At 40.7% G+C, this 20,809-nt stretch overlaps 1 protein-coding gene across 2 annotated transcripts in view; it reads right to left on the bottom strand.

Annotated features, from left to right (window-relative positions):
• The window catches only part of DPYD (dihydropyrimidine dehydrogenase), a 339,310-nt gene extending 318,850 nt beyond the window's left edge, over positions 1-20,460 (bottom strand). For both annotated transcript variants that reach the window (XM_053985511.1, XM_053985512.1), the window contains exon 1: positions 20,398-20,460. In XM_053985511.1, the coding sequence (XP_053841486.1) occupies positions 20,398-20,436 (39 nt within the window). In that variant the 5' untranslated portion in view covers positions 20,437-20,460. The remainder of the gene's footprint in view (positions 1-20,397) is intronic.
• Between the last annotated feature and the right edge of the window lie 349 nt (positions 20,461-20,809).

Below are 20,809 nucleotides of genomic sequence, written 5' to 3'. Positions count from 1 at the left end.
AGCTGCAACTCTGCACAGCACTGATGATTATGGGCACCACTAAAGTATTATACTTTCCTTCACTATTTCCAGAGATTAATTTGAAGACTTCACTTATGGGATAAAAGCCAAGGAGCCCATCTCTGTGGAATGCAACTCAAATATATTTTGCAGATGACTTGCTCAAATATAATTACCTTAAGGCATTCCTTTAATAATTACCCAGGACAATTATTTCTTTCGGGTCTTTTAAAAGACAACAATTATTAAAAGTTACAAAATATAGAAGAATGGTTCAATTTTAGAATACATCCTCTTCTAGAAAGGAACGTATTTGTTATGTCTAATAAATATCGATTTCAGTTGCAAGTATCCTAAAATGCAATAAACTACTCTTATGTAATGTACATTGAGAATGACTAGCATGTATAAGTCATAGCTACAGTTTTTAAATTTTGAGAATTTATTGATGGATGGTTATGTTGATCTGTGCCAACAGCAACACAGCTTCTGAGATTAAACTTACCATAAGCCATTCATTAGATGTTTATTGTTTAGCTTCTACTCTAAATGGCATGATTAAGAATTCTACACAAAAAATACTAGCTCTAATGTTCACTATCATCTATTAATGAAAAGGCTGTAGAAGTTTTAAAACAGCATGTTATATCACACTGAGTAATTTATCAGGAATTTGAATTAATATTGTTCCAAGTAAGTGATTTCAAAGCAGTCATCCAGGATAGGATACACTCTCCATCTGGGAGTCTTGTCTCTGATATAGCACTTTCAGGTAAATCAAGACAGGTTTGGCACATATTCTGCAGTGATGCAACATAAATTTCTAAACACATTTTGCTTTTAATTTCATTAAAAGTGTCACACACTTTTTATTCTCATCTCATAAAGCCACCCTTTTCCTGAAATCAGAAGAAGCTATTTCAATTAAATGTGATTCCTAATTAAGTGCATATTCTGCAAAATAAAATATAAAGTTATGGAAGCATTTTGCTCATTGGGAATGCTCCAAAGCCAGTGGAGACTGGGGGGCAGGCAGAGAGAGGATGTTATTAAGAAAAAAAGTATAATTTAGAACACAGGTGGGACATGGGACTGCAGTAACTTTAAGACAGTCATCAAAAAGTCCTGCAAGTCTAGCAGCGTCTTTGTAAATTATGTGACACTAATTCAAATTTTGAAAGCTTTTCTTTAAAGCACTGTGGTGTGAAATCTTTGGCTTTATATTTTTCTCCCCAAAAGTAACAACCTTAGCAAGAGGTCCTGCTTACGTGGACTCTATCTCTCACTCAAAACAATAAATTTGGAAAAATTCAACAGTTAAAGATCACTCTTCTTCTGGAGAGCCTCCTATTGAAACCAATGAGTTGCACCAGGAGTATTTAGTGCTTCATAATCCTCATATTTGTTACTGCTCATTCAAAGAGAGAATAAGGATCAGAAAATCTATCTTCAGGCTCTGTCACAGGTTGTGATATTAAAACTCCGTAAAATTCTTAAAAAGACGAAGTAAATATTTGCTTGTTTCAAGGATTCTGTGGACTTCCTGTAGCTTGTTGGGAAAGTTTCCTATGAACAGCCCCAAAACACCCGCTGAAGTTCACCACAGATCAATACATGTACTGTCACAGTGAAGAGGTGGAAAATGCAACAGTTCACATGCAGACTGTGACTGGGCATAAAACAAGGTCCCATGTATCAGTCTCCTTGTTTTAGCACACAGCTCATTTCCCTAGCCCAGCCCCTGCAATACACAGCTGATATCCTGATTTAATCCTGTTGCTTCACAGAGCCCCCTCAGCTAAACACTTTTACATACATCAATTAAAATACGGGAGTAGGCCAGGCATGCTAGGGAATGCATGTGGAGAGCAATTTAACCCACCCCATTCCATTAATCTACCCAATTTCCTTAAAAAGAGTTGTAATCTCCCTCACAGCAAGTAACATTAAATGTATTGCAAGATACATATGCTCACCAAGTGAACATAATGAGAACATATTTATTTTTTCTAAGAGTAATGAGCATACTAAACAATTAATTTCAAAGCTATGCAAGTGTTACTTCACTGACAGAAACAAATACCTGGGGCTTTTCCACTAATATTTTCTAGTATATCTGAATATGAAACTAATTGTGTAATTGCTCTTCAGTCAAAGGCTAAAGAACTCAAACATCTTTGTTTTCATGAGGTAAGACGACCCACAATAAGGAACTTTGTTGAAAAATCACATCAGTGTAGAAGAAGATGACTAAGGCGTGAACTCCTATTAATATCTCATTTGAATTGCCTAATTCACATTTTACTTCTCACTTCTACTCTACTTCTTGGAAAGCTGCATGAAGCACTGACAGTCAGATGCAGGACTTTACACTCTGTTCTAGTCATAGGAGAATTTGCTACACTAGAAGATAAACACAAGATTGCAAAAAGTATCTATGGTGTCATGTCTTCCAAAAGCTAGCTCTGTGTTATTTTCCATTGCTGAAATAATACAGGGCAATGTTGTGAATCTCTCCCATATGCTTATTTATGATAGAATATCCCACAAATCAATACTTGTGATTTCCTTACTGAAGATCAGAATTGATGAGAACCTTTTCAAACTTTTTATGTAACCTGGCTGATAATGTATCTTAGGAATTCATTAATTCATGCAAAAATTTCAAAAGGGTGAAAAGACCATGCTTTCACAGTATTTCAGGCCTGGTTTAATTGTGAAGCAACAAAAACCAGAGAAAGCTTGAAGAAATGTAAAATGAGCACAAATGTCAGGGGAAGAATGTGGTCAGCCTTAGGAAAATCCAAGGGAAACCCCCAAGAAATTATTTTTGTAAATTACCAGATATGTTTTCTGTTACTGAGACAAATGTCTGCACATGTGAGCAAAGCCACAAGCTGACTGAGAACATATTTTATTCCAATATATCATGGTGTGACAAGGTGTAACCCTCTGATCTCTTTCAGTAAAGATAAATTCTGCAGGTGGTCCCCTATCCATGCCTGTTAACTGGCCCTTTATACTACTGTGATAGCTACAAACCTGCCCTCGAGGTCCAGTGAGCTGGAAGATGGGGCTCCACTACTTGAAGAGACGACCAGCCTATGAACCAGTGCCAGAAGGGCGGCAGCACTGCAGCCTCCTGTGAAACAGGGATGGAGAAGCCAATCTGCTCAAGTGACTGAGGCCTGATGACCCTGTATCCTGCTGTGCATATGGGCACAGGGAGCTCAAACCCAGCTGGAAAAAGATTCAACTTGTAATCACAAGACAAATTTCTTCTTTGAGCCACACAAGCTCATAGTTTCAAAATGGATCAAGAACTAAGGCCAATGGATGATCTAGTGATAAGCATATGCTACCTGTGCACTGCCACATGCCTTTAACATAGCATTTAAGTCAAAATCTTCATCTTTACATTTCCCCATAAGACAAAATGCTGATAGCAGAACAAACACTTTTCTGGTTTCTTGCATTCCTTGTATAGCCTTTAAAACTAAGAGAAAGACAATTTACCCTGTGACACCCTCATAGCATACCAGTATCCTAGAGGTGTAGTCCTAGATCCTTTTCTAGGTACTTAGATATTGGGATTTTCAATTTTATCACTACAGAATTCCTTGGCCCTCAGATTTTCCTGCAATATATAAACACTACATCTTAACAAAATGAGCAGTTTTCTAAAGCACTCCCACAAAAGTTGGGAAAGTCTTAGTCATGAAGACATCTATGTTAACAAAAGTGTGTTTAACTTCATGCACTTCCTGTTACATAACCAATTTACCGCATTACACATTAACAAATCAGCAAAATTGCACAACCCTCAGCAGGGCTTACACAATCGTACTGTTACTTTAACTGTTGGATTTAGCGCTTGATTTCTCTAACTCAGCAATGCATTTGTGCTAGGTATTACTGTAAATTCTGAAAGATTTATTAAAATAAAATCCAAAAAGTGTTACTTGTTTCCCATAGATACCAACCACTCTCCTCTATGGGAAGGACTCTGGGTGGTAAATTATGCTCCTGGAAACTCTGCATGCTACCTCCTCAACACAACTAATCTCTGCAGAAACGCATTGACCCTCACGGGGGAAAGCAAAGCAAATACTCACCCTCCAGGTTTTACTGAAGTATCTGAGTAGTACCAGTATCAGTGAATTATTCATGCATTTAACACAAGCATATATATATCAAAACCACACAGCCTAAAGCAGGCTTAAACTTCACTGCAACACAGGATCAAGTTCTGAAGCTCCTCCAGGGACACCCCACTCTGTGACATGATCATGTTTTCACACTATAAACAATGTCCAAAAATATTAGCCTTTATATACAAAATTCAGAGAAGACATAGCTGAGCACAGCTCTGGTCAATTTACTCAGTGTTAAATTCACTATTTGTATTCATTTGGCTGAATAAAACGTTACTTAATTTGCAGCCTTTAAAAGTACAAGGTTTTAAAATTTTGTACAACTATCCTTCTATACACACAGTTAATATTTTAGTAATTCTTCTCCCTAACTGGACAGTCTTTAATCATCCAACTAATTGGCAAAGTAGAAAAAAAACAAGAGCAACTCATGTCACAGCATTGATTCTTAGCTTCATGACTGCTGTTACTTTAGAAGTAAGCACGTACGTGGTCTTCAATCTGCCATACCCCCTACACTCAAAGTCACCTTTTTTCATCTTCCTAACAAAAACATCTTCCTCCTTTACAAATCAAAACTTAAAGCTTCAGAAAGATATTAGGTTTTCATCATAGGTATATCAGAACTTTTCAGTTTCTTCAGTATAATATTGATCTACGTCTCAAATGCTTCCACATTAAATTGCTCTGTTACATGAGGAATACAAATGTTATTTGGTAAGTGCTCACTCACACAGAGAGTCATTTATTGAAAGGATCACAGCAAAAAGGATCGTTATCATACACATACATTTACATCTCACTTCTAATTTTCTACAAGACAAACAGATCACAAGACAAAGCAAGCTCAGTTGCCTTTGGAAATAAACTCTGTCAGAACCAAAAAAAGGCCATTGTATCCCCATAACTGAATCTCTGAATTGGACCCACAGTTGTGAGTGTTTGCTTAAGCAAAATCCAAACTTGCATTAGAGACACGTCTGTTAATGACAAGCGAATGCTCTACTAACTTTTGATCAGAGGAGAGAAATTAGCAAAGTTAATACTGCTTAAGTTTAATCATTGGCAAAATCAGCAGAACTAATTTTAGCTGAGCAAAGCAATGTTCTGAAAACTTTGTTAAAAGGTGATTTTCAAAGTCCAATAAATGAACTTGAAATGCAAGAATGAGACTAACAATATACATCCAAAAGATCTAGTACATTCAGTGCTTGAAACAAATGTGAACATTTGCACTTGTTCCAAGAACATGCCAACTATCTATCAGTACTGACTTTCTAAATCTGTTGCAACATGAAGAAGTAACAAGTAAACCTACCTTTTTGCAACTATTGTGCACAATTCTTACAAAAATTTCAATAGCAACTGTTTAATACAATGGTAAAATGCAAAATTGACAATGGGACTACAGACTTTCTATTAACTTTGTGCACACACCAGAGCATCCTAATCAAAAAGGAAAGAAAGAATTAGCATGCAGAAATAAAATGGAAATGTGAAGGATTTGTTAATTGTATCCTATAAGCAGTAAGTATATATGAAGTCATATTATAAAATATTATTAAATGTCTGATAATTTAAAAAAAAAAACAAAACCACACCTGATTTTTAGCAACAAAATTTGACAGCCCATGCAAGAAAGGCAAGAGAAAACTGTTCCCAGTTTCTCCTTTTTGTTTTAAAATGTCATTGTCTTCTTTTGCAGAAGCACACAGTGATGCTGACAGCTTTAAGCAAAGAAACATGACACTGTAAGTATACAGGGACTCACATGCTATAGATGAGAGTAGAACGTATATCAGCAATAGGAAATATAGACAATTTCTTGGAGTTCTTTACTCTTACAATTTTGATTTTTAAATCTTATTGACATTAAATACTGATGAATATGTGGGGTGGAAGCAGAGGTGATACTCTTCAAATAAAATAATGAGATAAGGCTGCCCAATCTAGAAACATGCCAGCAAACATTTGGATTCTCATCTATTATACTTTGTCTCATGCTTATAGAGAAAACTTACTTTTAAATACTTGTTAAAGAGCGTTGTATGTAGGAGCATTATTTTCTAATTCTTTTATTTATTAAGCAAAATTACATCTCTGCTGTGAGACCTTTGAATAGGGAAGAACTATTTTTATAATTTGTAAGGTTTTCTAAAATTACAGTGAAATATTTCTCCTATAAACATACTGTAATGATTCTAAGGCTGTGGGTTTCAAGCTGCATCAAAATCTAAGTATTGGACTTTTGAAAAACTAAAATTCCCATTTTGCTGGCAGGTCCAAGTTCTCTTTCCTAGAACAGAAGATAAAAGACCACAATGCTATCATTCAATTAGGATGGAAGTATTAAAACCCATTTGTCTAGCAGCAGCATCCCTTTGTTTGCAGTTTGTTACAAGCAGGAGCACATACTGCAGAGCAACAGGAAAAGCAGTAACAGAAGTAACATTTTTTTAGAAACTATATAAAGGAAAGGCACCCAGGTTACTCTTCTGTAAGTACCATCTTCCTGCACTTTTGTGCCTGACAGCTTCAGAAATGTGGATTTAATCTTTACCTGATGGAATCATAGAATGGTTTGGGTTGGAAGGGACCTCGAAGCTCATCCAGTTCCAACCCCCCTATGATGGGCAGGGGCACCTTCTACACCAGGTTGTTCAAACCCATTCAGCCTGGCCTCAAACACTGCCAGAAATGAGGTACAACTTCTCTGGGCAACCTGTTTAGTGCCTAGAGACTGAAATATTATAGTTTATGACTTAAACATTTTCATGAAAGACTTTTGTCTACTACGGCAGAACTGTGTTACAAAACCTAGAGATGACCTCCACACCACCTGAATGGGCTTCTGAGATGAAGATAAGACAAAGTAACAAGTCAGGGATGGGTACATTCACAAAGCACAAGCCTAATGCCTTCAGGGTGGAGACGACAGCCCCAGGGCTATCAGCTGCCAGGCTGGTGCAGACACTGGCACCAAAGCGTGGGGGGAGAGAGGCTTTGGGCGTGTGTTGGGAAGGCCCCTGGTGACAGGCAGTGACCGCCATCCTCTGCTGGCCCCCCCAGCTGAGGGGCCCTTCACCCCGGGAACAGCTTATCCACAGCAGAGGGGGTGACACAGCCCATCAAAGGCCTCCAAAGTGGTCCCTGAACCGTGCATCAGAGCACTGCAGCATAATGCAACAGACCCTCCCTGCTGCAAGGGACAGTGTCAAACTGGCCCCCTGCAAGGGAGGCACGTGGGCATTCCCACCTGGCCCATAGCATGTATTAGCATACAGAATTCTATACTCTTCAGCATGTGGCATGAGGCAGGAGACTCACCACCAAGAAGACCAGATGGAGGGGAGCAACGAGACCCTCGGATGGGTGATATGGCTCCACCTAACCACTGTCACTCTCTCCTTGTCTCCCCAACCCCCACACACACTTATTTTCTTTCTTTTCTCTTTGCCTCTTCTATTAAATAAAACATATCAATTTTTTGGCACCAATATCTAACCTCATTTGGTTTTAATCTCATTTTTGCGTCTATTTTGAACATTCCAAGTTCTTTCTGATTTATACACAGAGACTTAGCTTTCTTTGCTTTTCTGGGTTTAAACTGGATCATAACACTCTCACAGTATAGAATTTCTTCCTAACATCTCATCTAAACCCACTCTTTTAGTTTTAAGCCAATCTGCCTTGGGATACCACAACATGCCTTGTTAAAAAAGACATAAAAAAGAAAGCTCTCTAGCTTTCTTGTGGGCCCTCTTTAGGTACCAGAAGGCTGCTGTAAGGTTTCTCCTGAGTCTGCTCTTCTAAACAACCCCAACTCTCTCAGCCTGTCTTCAGAGGACAGGTATTCCAACCCTCTTACCATTTTTCTGGCTCTGCTCTGGACTCACTCTAAAAAGTCCACATCTTCTTTATGTTGGGGACCTCAGAGCTGTGTGCAGTAATCTAGGTGGAGGTCTTACAAGGGCAGAGTAGAGTGGAAGAATCACCTCCTTCGACTTGCTGCCCACAATTCTTTTGATGCAGCTCAAGATGTGGTAGAGCCATGTTGCCAAATCATGTTGAGCTCCTTCCACTCGACTTCAGGTCAGCTCTTCTTTCAGCTATTTGTTTTCTCCCTTTTCCTGAGTCAGGGCCTACATTCACAGACATGGAAGCTTTCCAAGTAAGGGCAGGTGACTAACTCCAGGAGAGGAAGTTGCACACCCAATTAAGCTTCTTCTTACAGCCCCTGAGGAGGGCATTCACAGCTGCCAATACGCCAAGCAGGACTCCTTAGATGAGTGTGACAGAACACCAAAGAGACAGGAGGTACACAACCACAACAGTTGCTCTCTCTCACCCTCCTGGACTTACACACCAGCCTCTAGGATGATGGCTCTCAGCCTGAAACTCTACCTAAGTTTAAACACTTACCTCTACTCAAATACTCAAAGAGTATTTGAAATATGGCTTCCATTTGAAATATGGAAAAAATTGGGGAAGTGTCACAAATAATTATAAGAACAGACATTTTTGTAAAATAATCTAATCATTACTGGAGTTACCCCTGGAACAATAAGGCTTCCATTCCCATGTTCCTGATTTGCCCTGCACAGGATGGAAGGAAAATCTGGATGAGAAGTTGAACTTATCTGCTCTTCAGCTAAGATTACAAAAGCAAATCAGAGAACGTGACAAGAATCCTGCTCCAGCATTAAAAGAGTTTTAGCTCAACCCTCAAGACTTCTTCTGTATTTTTCACTAAGGGCTCATTGATTAAGTGCATAAAGAACATTATACTGGGAGTTTAAAATTATCTAACTTTGCTTTTGTGCTAAATACTTCTTGTGGTTCCTAAATCAATTCATCTTATCTCCTCACCTAGTGCCATGATTTAGCAGCATGCAAGCTATTCTGCCTTACTGAAGAAGTGGTTCTTATTCTACAGTCTTCCAGAAACTCTTTCTTATCATTTCCTATCCTAACAAAAGGGTATTGGCCTTTCAGCTTAGTATTGGTTACTGCTAACTACTGACATTTCACTCAGCCTATAGATACTTTGAAATCATATTTTCTATTTTTTCTGTACTGTATTCATTTTATTTCTACATTTCATCACCAGCATTCTAGAACAGCTTCTGTTGTGGTTATCTTCTTTGCTTTTTTTTCTCCCAACTCTTTTGTCACTTTCTCACTTCCATCTGTTTTGAAAAGCTAGGTTCGTGCTTTCTAAAATCTTTCAAATTTTGCATTTTCAATTGGAACTGAAAAAAGGGCAATAGCAAAAACAACTTTAAAACAGAAACAGAGTAAGTCTGGGAACCACTTTTAATCTCCCATCTTGTGTTCCTGTAGCATACACACACATCCACACACAAGTGTGTGCACAAATTTGCACAAGCCTACTTTGTCCCTCTGATGCTGCAGTCTGTTGAAATTAACAGAGAGGTTCATCTTGGCACTGATGAACAGATTTGTTAAGGCTAAAATTAGATCTCATATTCACCCATATTCTATTCCAAAATGTTACACTACACGTGATCTTTTGAGCGCAGATGCTCACACCCATTACTGATAACAATCCATAAGAGTTAGTATACAGGCATAACTAGACTCACCAAGAAGGACAGCAGGCTCTAATTTCATCAATAGAAAACCAAGGAAAATTTGGTACTCATTCCCATTTTTGCCCTGAGCAGTAAATCAGCAGTATTCTTCAATACTGATTTGATTTAGAATTAAGAGTTTTCCTTAATATGATGGCTACACTCTATCTCACAAACCAAATTTTTAACCTTAAAATGTGACATAATATGAAAACTGCTGACACAAATAATTGACTGCTTTATTATAAATAGAATACTTGAAGTTATTTTTAAAATGCCTCATAAATCCATATTAAGTCTACTTTATTGATTTCAGAAAAGTTCATTTTATTTTCATAGTCGCAGACCATGATCTGTGCACTTAAGAAAAAACACTTTTTTCAGTTTTAACTGTCATTGAAATATCTTTCATTTCAAAGATATCAAGAAATTATCACTATTCACTTTCAATACAAAGCCTCTTACATTTCAGCTGTCATTTTCAAAAAATCATACTGAAAATAGTGTTTCTAAGCAGAGTTCAGTTGCAGTGTAATAAGTAATAATTTCATCAATTAGCAGTATTCAGCATCCACTGAGAGTTCTCTCACTATTATTTTATTCATAGAGTCCTTTGTGGAAGTAGCATATTAAAAAGATCCATTTATCCTTCAAGGTTTTTCATAAATGTGTCATACATCTTAGAAAACAATTGGTTATTATTCTCGCTCAATCTAAATAACTATAATAACTTCCAGGTGTAAAACCTCCCTTTATACTTCCAATCTTCTTTACACCCATTATGGGTCTACATTTTTAATAACTTATTCTAACACTTCTACCTACTTTCACAAATTAATTCTGGAGTTTTGCATGGATGCTAGACATGCCTGGATGGAAGGGTAGTCAGTTTATTGTTAAAAGCAGAATAGAGCTGGGTTTCATAGAATGGTCTTCACCATCAATGAAAACCCAAGCATTTTATAATGAGCAAGATGCTAGTATAGATACTAACAGTGCAACGGCTGGACAGGAAAACGCTGTGATTATTAAACTCAGCAATAGCTTGCTTTCAGTGTATATTTTTATTTCTCCTTCCCTGTAGATCCCTCTACATATTTATTAGCCCTTTTCTCCTCTCTCAGAAGCTCATCCTGCCTTCTGTCCTTTCATCGCAAGAGTGTAAAGGGCTCCCTTCAGAGCACAGTATTCTCATTCCTTATTTGACTGACGGAGATGAAATTGGGCAGCACGAGGACCTTTCTCAAGGCTGGGCAGAGAGCCCTGCACAGAGTGCACAGCACAACAAAACATCCCTGCCTTAGCAGACATGCATTTCCTGCACAGCAGCCTGCTTCATTCTCTCCACATCGGCCAAATATTTTGTTGACTGAGAAAAACCCAGCCAGGACAGTTCATTCCAACGATGTTCCAATTTAAATAAGGCCTCTCAGAGCACAGTTTACAAAATCACACCAAAAAACAAGGCAAACATGCATCAATATACTAATAAACAAACTAGGTATCACAACAACCTCTTTGCAAATGGCACAGAGTCCAATCTCCATGATAAATACAAACCTAATGACATTGAATGTGTGACTAATACTTGAAAGAAGAGTGTCCTTAGGAAGAACACATTAACTAAAATCAAACTTTCAATTTTTCCACCTTCTACAGTCTCAAAGTGGTGTGCACAGGTACCTCTATAAAAAAAACCACACACACCAACAAGACATGTAACTCAGATAGGTTGGCTGCCTGGACACTTTGCTCCTTAATTACATATATAATTGTTTTTGAACCTGAAATTAAAATGTCAGAATGCACCATGATTGCCTTTAACTGATGACTAGCATCCCATCTAAATGGAAATATTTAGATTCATCACCTAGATACCTTTTTAATTTGCTTTCAAATAGAGTCACAGGCAAGCATGTCTGCCTTCTCCCATTTGCACTGTTGGTGTCAAGTTGAACTGGAAAGGCCAACCATTTCAATGAACTAAAATAAACGTAATTTTAAGGTCAAGTCACTTGTAACACTTCAGGCAGCAAATGTCATACTGAAAATAAAATTGAACCTTGGCTTGAGCAGAGATGAAAGGTTTGGCATTTCAAGGACTTCATTGTGTTTATCACTTTAAATCTACAAATTAAATACCAACATCATATACATTAATATTTATCAAACTAAGAATGCTTTCTGAAATTATATCTTTAAATTCTGGAAGCATTATTAAACATAAAATACTTTTATAGGTGGGCTTACTCTTAATTTAAATAGTGAAGTCTCTGTGAGACATAAAACCATTTAAAATTCTGCACTGGTTTAGGGAGGCATCTACGACTACGGTAAGAACTCAGATGTTTCACAGGAAGGTCTTTTGACAGAGGAAAGAAGAGAAATTGTCAAACTCAGACCACACCATAAGAATCACAGCATCACAGAATCACTAGGTTGGAAGAGACCTTCAAGATCATCAAGTCCAACCCTTGCCCTAAGACCTCAACTAAACCATGGCATCGAGTGCCACATCCAATCTTTTTTAAACACATCCAGGGATGGTGACTCCACCACCTCCCTGGGCAGGCCATTCCAGAACTTTATCACCCTTTTCTAATAAACCTATATTTCCCACATGCTTGACACAGGCACCCAGCTTAGCACCATCCACGAATTTATTAATGAAAGACTCAATCCCCATCAATAAAGATCTTGAACAGAACTGGTCCCAGCACAGACCCCTGAGGGACACCACTGGTGCCTGGCTGCCAGCTGGATGCAGCACTGCTCACCACCACTCTCTGGGCCCGGCCGTTCAGCCAGTTCCTAACCCAGCAAAGAGTGCTCCTGTCCAAGCCACGGGCTGCAGTTTTTCCAGGAGCGTGCTGTGGTAGACAGTGTCAAAGGCCTTGCAAAGTCCAGAGGCAACATCCACAGCCTCTCCCACATCCACCAGGCAGGTCACCTGGCAATAAAAGGAGATCAGGCTGGTAAAACACGACCTATCCCTCCTAAACCCATGCTGGCTGGGTCTGATACCTTGGCCTGTAAGCTCTGAGTGATGACACTCAGTATAAACTGTTCCATAACCTTACCAGATTATGCTTACAGGTTGTGCTAACTTACCAGGTCAGGCTAACTGCCCTGTAATTACCAGGATCCTCCTTCCCACACTTGTTGTGAATGGGTGTCACATTGGCAAACTTTCAGTCATCTGGACTGCTGGTAAATGATGGAGAGCGGCTTCCCAAGCTCATCTGCCAGCTCCCTCATCATCCTGGGATGGATCCCATCTGGTCCCATAGATTTATGAGCATCCAAGTAGCTCAGCAGTTCTCTGACTGCCTCCTCCTGGATAACAGGGACCCATTCTGCTCCCTGACACCATTTACCAGCCCAGGAGGACAGCTGTCCTGAGGACAAGCTGTCTTCCCACTAAAGACTGAGGCAAAGAAGGTGTTAAGCACTTCTGCCTTCTTATCTGCAATTACAAAGTTCTCTCCCACATCCAGTAGAGAACAAAGGTTAGCCTTACCCTTCCTTTTGCCACTAATATATTTGTAAAAGCATTTTTTATTATCCTTTACAAAAGTTGCCAAATTAAATTCAAATTGAGCTTTGGCCTCCCTAATTTTTTTCCTACATGCCCTAGAAACCCCCTTAAATACTTCCTGAGAAACCTGACCCCCCTTTAGAACAAGGACATTGAAAAAGTAGATTATTTCATTTGTGATTTATGATTTGGATAATATTAAGAAAAATTCCTTTACATATCTTGATATAAACACTCCTCAAACTTACATGCTTTGTCATTTCCTCCTCACTGTGTCTAATTTCTGTTGTTACTGTTGTTTTTTCTATTCCTACTTGAATCTAACATTCTTTGCCCTATACAATAGCAAAAAAAAAAAAAAAGGGTACTTATTATAGTTGTAAGAGTCCATGAACAGAAAAAAAGCAATTTAAAGTTTAAACTATAGACCCAGTCTGAATCACCTGTTATTTAATAAAATACACCTGGCCAAATGAAAGGCAAAATGTTCTTATTTCTAAAAAGCATTATTATGAGAAGAAAATTGAAGAATTTAGTTCAATTCTCCCACTTACTTCTTTAGCTGCTTTCTTCCCCAGTCAGTTTGACCTGGATATATATGACTTTTTTTTTTAATTTATATTTTGAATTATGGCATTGCATACTGCATTATGGAACTGCATAAAGACCAAGAGGACAAAATGCCCCCCAAGATCTGTGTAGCCAATCTCTGTTGGCAGGTTTCACAAACTGATGCTCTGCACATGTAGAGATGCCAGAGATTTATGCTGTGCTGATTTGCAAGAATTCTGCCCTTAGTATAAAAATGACAGCAAATGAAAATGAAAAGACTTTGAAAAACATGCCCACACGAACACCACCCTCTGAGCTTCTGATAAGGCATTTATGGCCACAGGTTCCTAATCCCAAATGTTTGATTTCTTTGCCAAATCACATACTTGCCGAAGTCTCATATAAAGGCACAAATCCTGCTCTTCTCAAAGGCGACAGCACAGGGCAGGGAGCAGAGTGTGTAACACTGTACTGATGAAATAAAAAAAGGAATAGAAATCATATGCTAATAAGAGGAGGGAGGTTGCCAGGCAACCAGGGAGGGAGAGAAAGCAGTTTTTGATTTGAACTCGGTGCTGTCAAAGGGTTAGCATAGCCAGAACAAACAGGACGTATTCAATCCAGCTTGTCTGCAGCCACCAGGAATTTCAGCTTTTCTCAATATTTTAACTAGAAGTGTGTTCCCAACACAATGCCAGTTACTTTTGTGTTTCCTGGGTCATTTTACTGACACTGGCAAAATGGTATAGGATAGGATGGACAGTAGAATTTTTTAAACGTTAATTTGAAAAGCAGCAGCTTGTGTCTTTGGATAGCACAAAGTGCACCACACATGTAGACTGGCCAGTAGGATGGAGAGAGCCAAGCAATCTTGGGTCCAAGCAAATGCCAGCCCATCAGACACAGCCACACCCCTCTGGGCTGCACTGAAAACTCGGCAAGTCCTGCCCTGCTGCTAAAACTGCACTCTTTCAAATGCATCTCAAATGCCTGCCCTGCAGTGCTGCGCTCCTGTCACAGCTGATCGGCAAAATCGAGCCTCATGGATATCAGCTTTCTAGATCAGCTTGTAGTTATACCTTCTTAAAAGATGTAACACTAAGCAGAGGAAACAATAAAATGCCAGGTTGGTCTACAACATAAAATCATCACGAAAATCATTGTTTTAACTAAAAGAAAACTAATTTCAGTTCCTTCTTTTTTTTCAGAGTTGCTAACTGCAGTGATTACTCGTAAGTCTCAGCTACGAGAAGAGTAGGAATAGCAGTTCCTACATGAAAGACCAAACAAAAAGAGTAAAAATTTTAAGGATGGGGGAAAAATGGGAGTTTAATTCATAAGTAACATTAAAAGACAAAGGTTGAAGAAAAATGAAAAGCACAAGTCAATTTTTTTCCCCTGACATAATTATTTGGAGGGCTTGACTGCTACAATCTGGCAGACTATTGACAGTAGAGGCAAGACCATACATAATTCCTTGAGCATCAGGATTTGCATATAAAACATGAAAAGAAAAAATGTTTTACACGGAAGACTTTCCTTCCTACTTGCCAGATCAAATTTTAACCTGATGAGTAAATCATTGTTCAATTCTCTAAGACAGACATGATAATTGTGGTCTATAATCTTCCACAAGGTCTAAGCAATCATGCTATAATTGCTGTTCCACTCAGGTAAGAGTTTATTACAATAAAACCACTAAAACAATGAAAAGGCTTGAGAAATTCATTAAGCAAAAACACTAAAGAGGAAGTTTTGTTTTCTCACTGCTTGTCAAATGACCCCAGGAAGACACAGCCATCAATCTGGAACAGCCATCTGATCATCACAACAAGCTATAAAGCAGTAGCATAAAAACATTCTACATATTAAAGCTTCATTATGGAACTTCAAAAAACTAACAGGTATTTACAACAGAGAGAGACACGGTAATAACTGGGGCTTTTAAAATAAAAGTCTAGCCTAGATCAAAGAAAGCTAGCTTCAGTTATTTATTCACATAACCTTTGCCTAACAACTTTGTGAGCCATGCTGACTATTAGAGTTCCCTGCTATCTTGCTGGAGGTTTCCTGGTTTTTACAGTATTCTTTATTTTTCAATCCCTGCCCTGCTTCCCACTGTGAGCACACCAAGGCTAACTCTCAGACATACCTTTCTACCTGCAGTTTTTCCACTGTTCTTGTCCATCTGTATTGGGAGAAAAACAGGCCTGACAAGTGAAACTTACCTACCTTGTTGTCCTATCCATGTTTGATAACAGCTACTAAGTATATCCCAGGGAATGAAGAACTGCCACCACCATCAAACCTGCTATTAAAACACTGTGGAATTTGCAGGCTGTAAAATAATACTTTCTCAAGATTTAGGAGCACTTCCCAAGTGACCCTTCCATGCAGCAGGAAACATGGCACAAGGGACTCTGTTCCCCTGGCTGACTCTGGAACCAGCGGCAGCCATTGAGTGCAGACATGCTGTCTGTACCATCAGTGAGCTGCTCAAACAGCCCATAACCTCATCCCACATTCATTAGGACCTTCAGACAGCAATGTAGAACTTGATGCTGAAGGAACTCAAAATCACTCAAAAATCACTCACGCTGCCTACTGAGCATTGAAGAACTCCTGGAGACTCTTGTGTTCTCACTAAGGTCAGCACCCAATGGGCACAGTCTGGCCCTAAAGAAACATTCCTCTGAACCCTGAAGTAACACCAAAGAAATACGTGGATGAATTATATGACTTTTGAAATAAAAATACGTGATTTAAGAGCCATTTATACTTTCTGAAGCTAAATGAAGAGAAAGCATAACATAGTTATAGTGACAATGTTCATTGCATTTTAAATGAAAGTGACATACATTTACCCTGATAATTCTCAGACAATTCCCTGTTTGCAATTTCAGAGCATGGCTCTAGCCTTTCACACCTTTCATTTTATTCTCACAAGCGTCAGTGCTGGGGTGAAAACAGCTGTGACAGCATTCTAGGTACCCAGCTGCTGGTCTAGCAGGGAATTACCCACTCAGCAACACCCAACTCCCCTTTAAATCTACACAAGGCATGATTCAGAAGGAAGGATGGATCTGTGAAGTACAAACATACTGCCGACCTACTGTAAGAACGATACTGCTGTTTCATACTAAGTTGTGTTGGGGGGCTGAAACAGCCACAAACCTGGCTGTTTCAGGTTTGTGACAACAGCATGGCAAAGTGTCTCCTCTCTGCTGTGAAGAAGCCCCTTCCAAAAAACTGGGAGACCTACTCTTCTCCCCAGATCGTAGTCCGGGTGGCAAAGAGCTGGAAAGTTAACATCAACAAGTAAAAAGAAAAGAGACTGCAGAGCAACACTGGAATGCAGTCAGGAAAACACAGTGTGCAGAGAAAAATGCTAAACAATCTCATTCAATATTCTATTAATTTTAGAATTCATTAATTTCTGAGTACTTGATTCGACAACTTTAATTCTTCGAGGAATCCTGAAGATTGCAATAGATGTAATTATGTATGGTTTACACACAGTGCTAGCCAGGAATCAGGTGAAACAAAAGAGAAGGCAAAAGAATGGAAGACTTTCCTTCCCAGAATATCATTGGGAAGTTTACATGAAGTCTGTAAACATTCTCTGGAGCTCAACTATACATTTAACAGTTTCACATTACAAGTTAGAAAGGGAATGCTGCCCTCATAGTGTAGACTTCAAAAATTCTTGTAAAGATTTAGAGAGATAATAACCAAAAACCCAAGATAAGTCCTTATACCATAAATCCAAGTTAGATACTTTCACATGGAGCTATTTTTAAACAAGCTTTCCTTCCTTTTGCTTAGTGTATCAGTGTCCAAGGAATATTAGCAGCACGCTTTGATAGTTGACTTTATTTTTAAAAAGGCAGTGTTTGTGAGTTTGTGGAGTTGCCAGTAGTTGAGGAGAGAGTTGTTGTTTTGCTTTGGTATTTTGGGTGTTATTTTTATTTTAGTGTTAAAAAAATAAAATTGGAGAAAAGCATATAAATCACAACAAAAAGCATTTAAATCACAACACGCCTAGTCTTCCACAATTTGGAAAGCAGATTTTAGGAAGACAACTCTCCATGTAATTTATTCATTTTCTTTAGTTAGGTCCAGAGGCTGAAGCTACTGGCTAAGCCAAGCAAGGGGGATAAGATTCCTCAGGGACAGTTTCCTGGAATTTTTCTTTTGTAAAATAACTTGGAGAACCATCAATGATTTTAGCTACTTCTAGCACTGATTCTTGGCTCTTCTTTAACCACTGACATGTCTTTTTATCCAGCCTTAACTATTTAAATACATTGTAAAGTAGCACCAGGACTTAAGAGATCATTTTTAATATTTTATTATATGAACTTGAATTTGAGATACTAACCATTGAGATAAGTTTCATTAAATCATTGGTTCAGTTTTTATACTGTAGCCAAGAAAGTGACCAAAATATTCAAGTTGTGCTGCCAGTGCTCACGTTGAAAGACTCCTCCACTCAACAAACAAATTATTGAGACTATTTATCTACAATGATATCTACAGGGTATCTACAGGACTAGCTAGCAAGCACTGTCCCTACTTCAAAGACAAAGACAAAACACTTTTGAAAATGCAATACTTCCTCCCCCAAAAAAATAAAGTCTTATGCAGGGGGAGAAGAAAAAAAAAAAAAACAAAAACCAAAAAATCCAACCAACAAAAACCACACGGGTTTGCAATGTTGAAATTAGATTATCAGTAATTACTGATATAGTCATCTGTGACACAAACCATACAATGACTAAATTTATTCAAATAGATGGGGGAAGGACCGGACAGTACATTTGGTTAGAAGGAGACTGCGCTGATTTCCTTGCTAGTTTAAATGACTGCTGAAAACAAAGTAAGATACTGACCAAAGTTTTATATCTGAAACCTCAGAATAAAGCAAACACCAGCCCTTTAAAAAGCCATCAACTCATCTCCTAAATCATGTAGTACTGCATACTATTACCAACACAGGATCCTACCATAACATTTTTCTTTGAGTAATAAATATCTAGAAATGCAAAACAATGCAATACAAGAAATATTTGGCATTAAAATTTTCAGGAAAGTACTCAAAAACCCCAACAACTAAAATCAAACCTTTGTCATAGAAAAATGAACTTTAACACTTGAAGAAAAATCCAAGACTGGCTGCTCTGAAAACAGTGAGCTGGTAAAAGACAGGCAGTGCTGATTTCATACCACAGTGCCTCCCTAATTGCCAGGAAGACTTCCGTGATAGTTCATTCTTCCCATCCGTTCCATGCTTCAGTTTTATCGGAGTATCTGCAAGACCATGTCTGGACATTAGTCACGGTTTAAACAGCAGCTCAGCTAGGAAATGGACTGGACACAAAAACTCAATACGAGAGCTAATGATAAAATTCAGTAACAAGTGACCTAGAGATGCGTTCAACATTTTGCTGTGCATATTTGTGTATTATGTCTGGGCCTCAATGAGCTGCAATAGCCCAAACTAAACATTTTACACTTCAAAGTAGACCACGACAAAAAGTTGTGTCAGGCTAGAAGAAGACTATCAAACACAAATTCGTTTATCATTGCTTTTGTTTTACTAGACTCTTCACAAAGAGCTGAAGTTTACAGCCAAATGCGAAGTCCTGTGAAAGGTGGGAAAATGCTACCTTGAAGTCCAACCTTCCAACCTGGTGAACACCAGCGGGAGCTCACCACGTGTGCCAGGGCACCAGCCTTGGTCACACTCCACCTCAGCTCCGCCTTCCCAAGGCCAGGTCCGGACCCTACTTCCAGCAGCCAGTACGACCTGCGGCAAGGAATGTCATGCAAAAACCTTAAGTGCCACGGGCGAGAACGCCTCTTGCAGCAAGGGTACTACCCCGGCCCTCCTGCCCAGCCCTCCATGCAATTGTTCCGGTCCGAGGAGACCGGCTGCAGTCCGTGAGCGCAGCGTGACGCACGGCGGGACGGCGATGAGCTGGGTCCCGCACAGCCCCGCCGGCCCATCGGCACCTACGGGACGCTGAGCCCGAGGCCATCGGCCACGCACCTTGAGACCGTCCAGGGCTCATCAGGTCACGGCCCCCGAGCAGCCCTGACCCCCAGGAACCCCGCCAGAGCCCGGAGCCCGACCTCAGCGGGTAGACGGGGCTCAGTGACACCCTGCCCTCGAGTTCGCCGGGGAGTGACAGGAGGCGGCGAGCAGAGGGGAGGCGCCGGGCGCCACCCCCTCACGCCCCTCGGCCGGGCACCGGCCGCGCTCACCGTGGCGAGGACGGGGCAGGGGCACGGCTGGAGCGGTGCGCCCGGCGCTGCCCCGGCAGCCACTGCCCGCAAGGGCTGCGGCTGCCCGGGCGGCAGGACAGCCCCAGGGGCCGGCGCCGGGGCCGGTCAGCTCGGCGCGGAACAGGGCGGCGGGACGAGGTTCCGGGCACCGCCGGCGGGCAGCGGCGAGGCACTTCCTAACGCCGCCAAACTTTATCGGGCGCCGGCGCCGCCGGACACAGCCCCCTCCCCGCTAGTGACGGCCGCACGTCCCGGCAGGGCGAGTGGGTACCTCAATGTCCACCGGGTCCCGGCTCAGCACACGAGCCATGGTGTCCGCACCGCCTTCCCCCGGCTCCCCGCAGTCCCGGAGTGGAAGGGATCGGAGAGCGGGAAGAGGCGGAGCCGGCATCCCGGGCAGCAACGCCCAGGTGGGCGGGCGCCCCCCGCGCCGGGCCGGGGCCGCCCCGCCGGGCAGGGCAGGTGTCCCGCGGGGCGGCAGCGCTCCTGGCTCCGCTCCCCGGGCCTGCGGCGGGCGGCAGGGGCCACCGAGCGCCGAGGATGCGGCTCGGATGCGGCTCGGCAGCAGCGCTGCTCGGGGGCCCCCCACACACCGCCCCGCCGGGAGCGGCCCCGCCGCTGCCCCCTCCGCACGGTCCCTGTGCCTCGCCCCACGTGCGCACCCGGCCTCCTGCGACCCTGCT

This window comes from Vidua macroura, chromosome 9, assembly GCF_024509145.1.
Source record: "Vidua macroura isolate BioBank_ID:100142 chromosome 9, ASM2450914v1, whole genome shotgun sequence".
In the NCBI taxonomy this organism is placed as follows: Eukaryota; Metazoa; Chordata; class Aves; order Passeriformes; family Viduidae; genus Vidua; species Vidua macroura.
The sequence above is the reverse complement of the archived record's forward strand: the minus strand, read 5'-3'. Positions and strand labels throughout refer to the sequence as shown.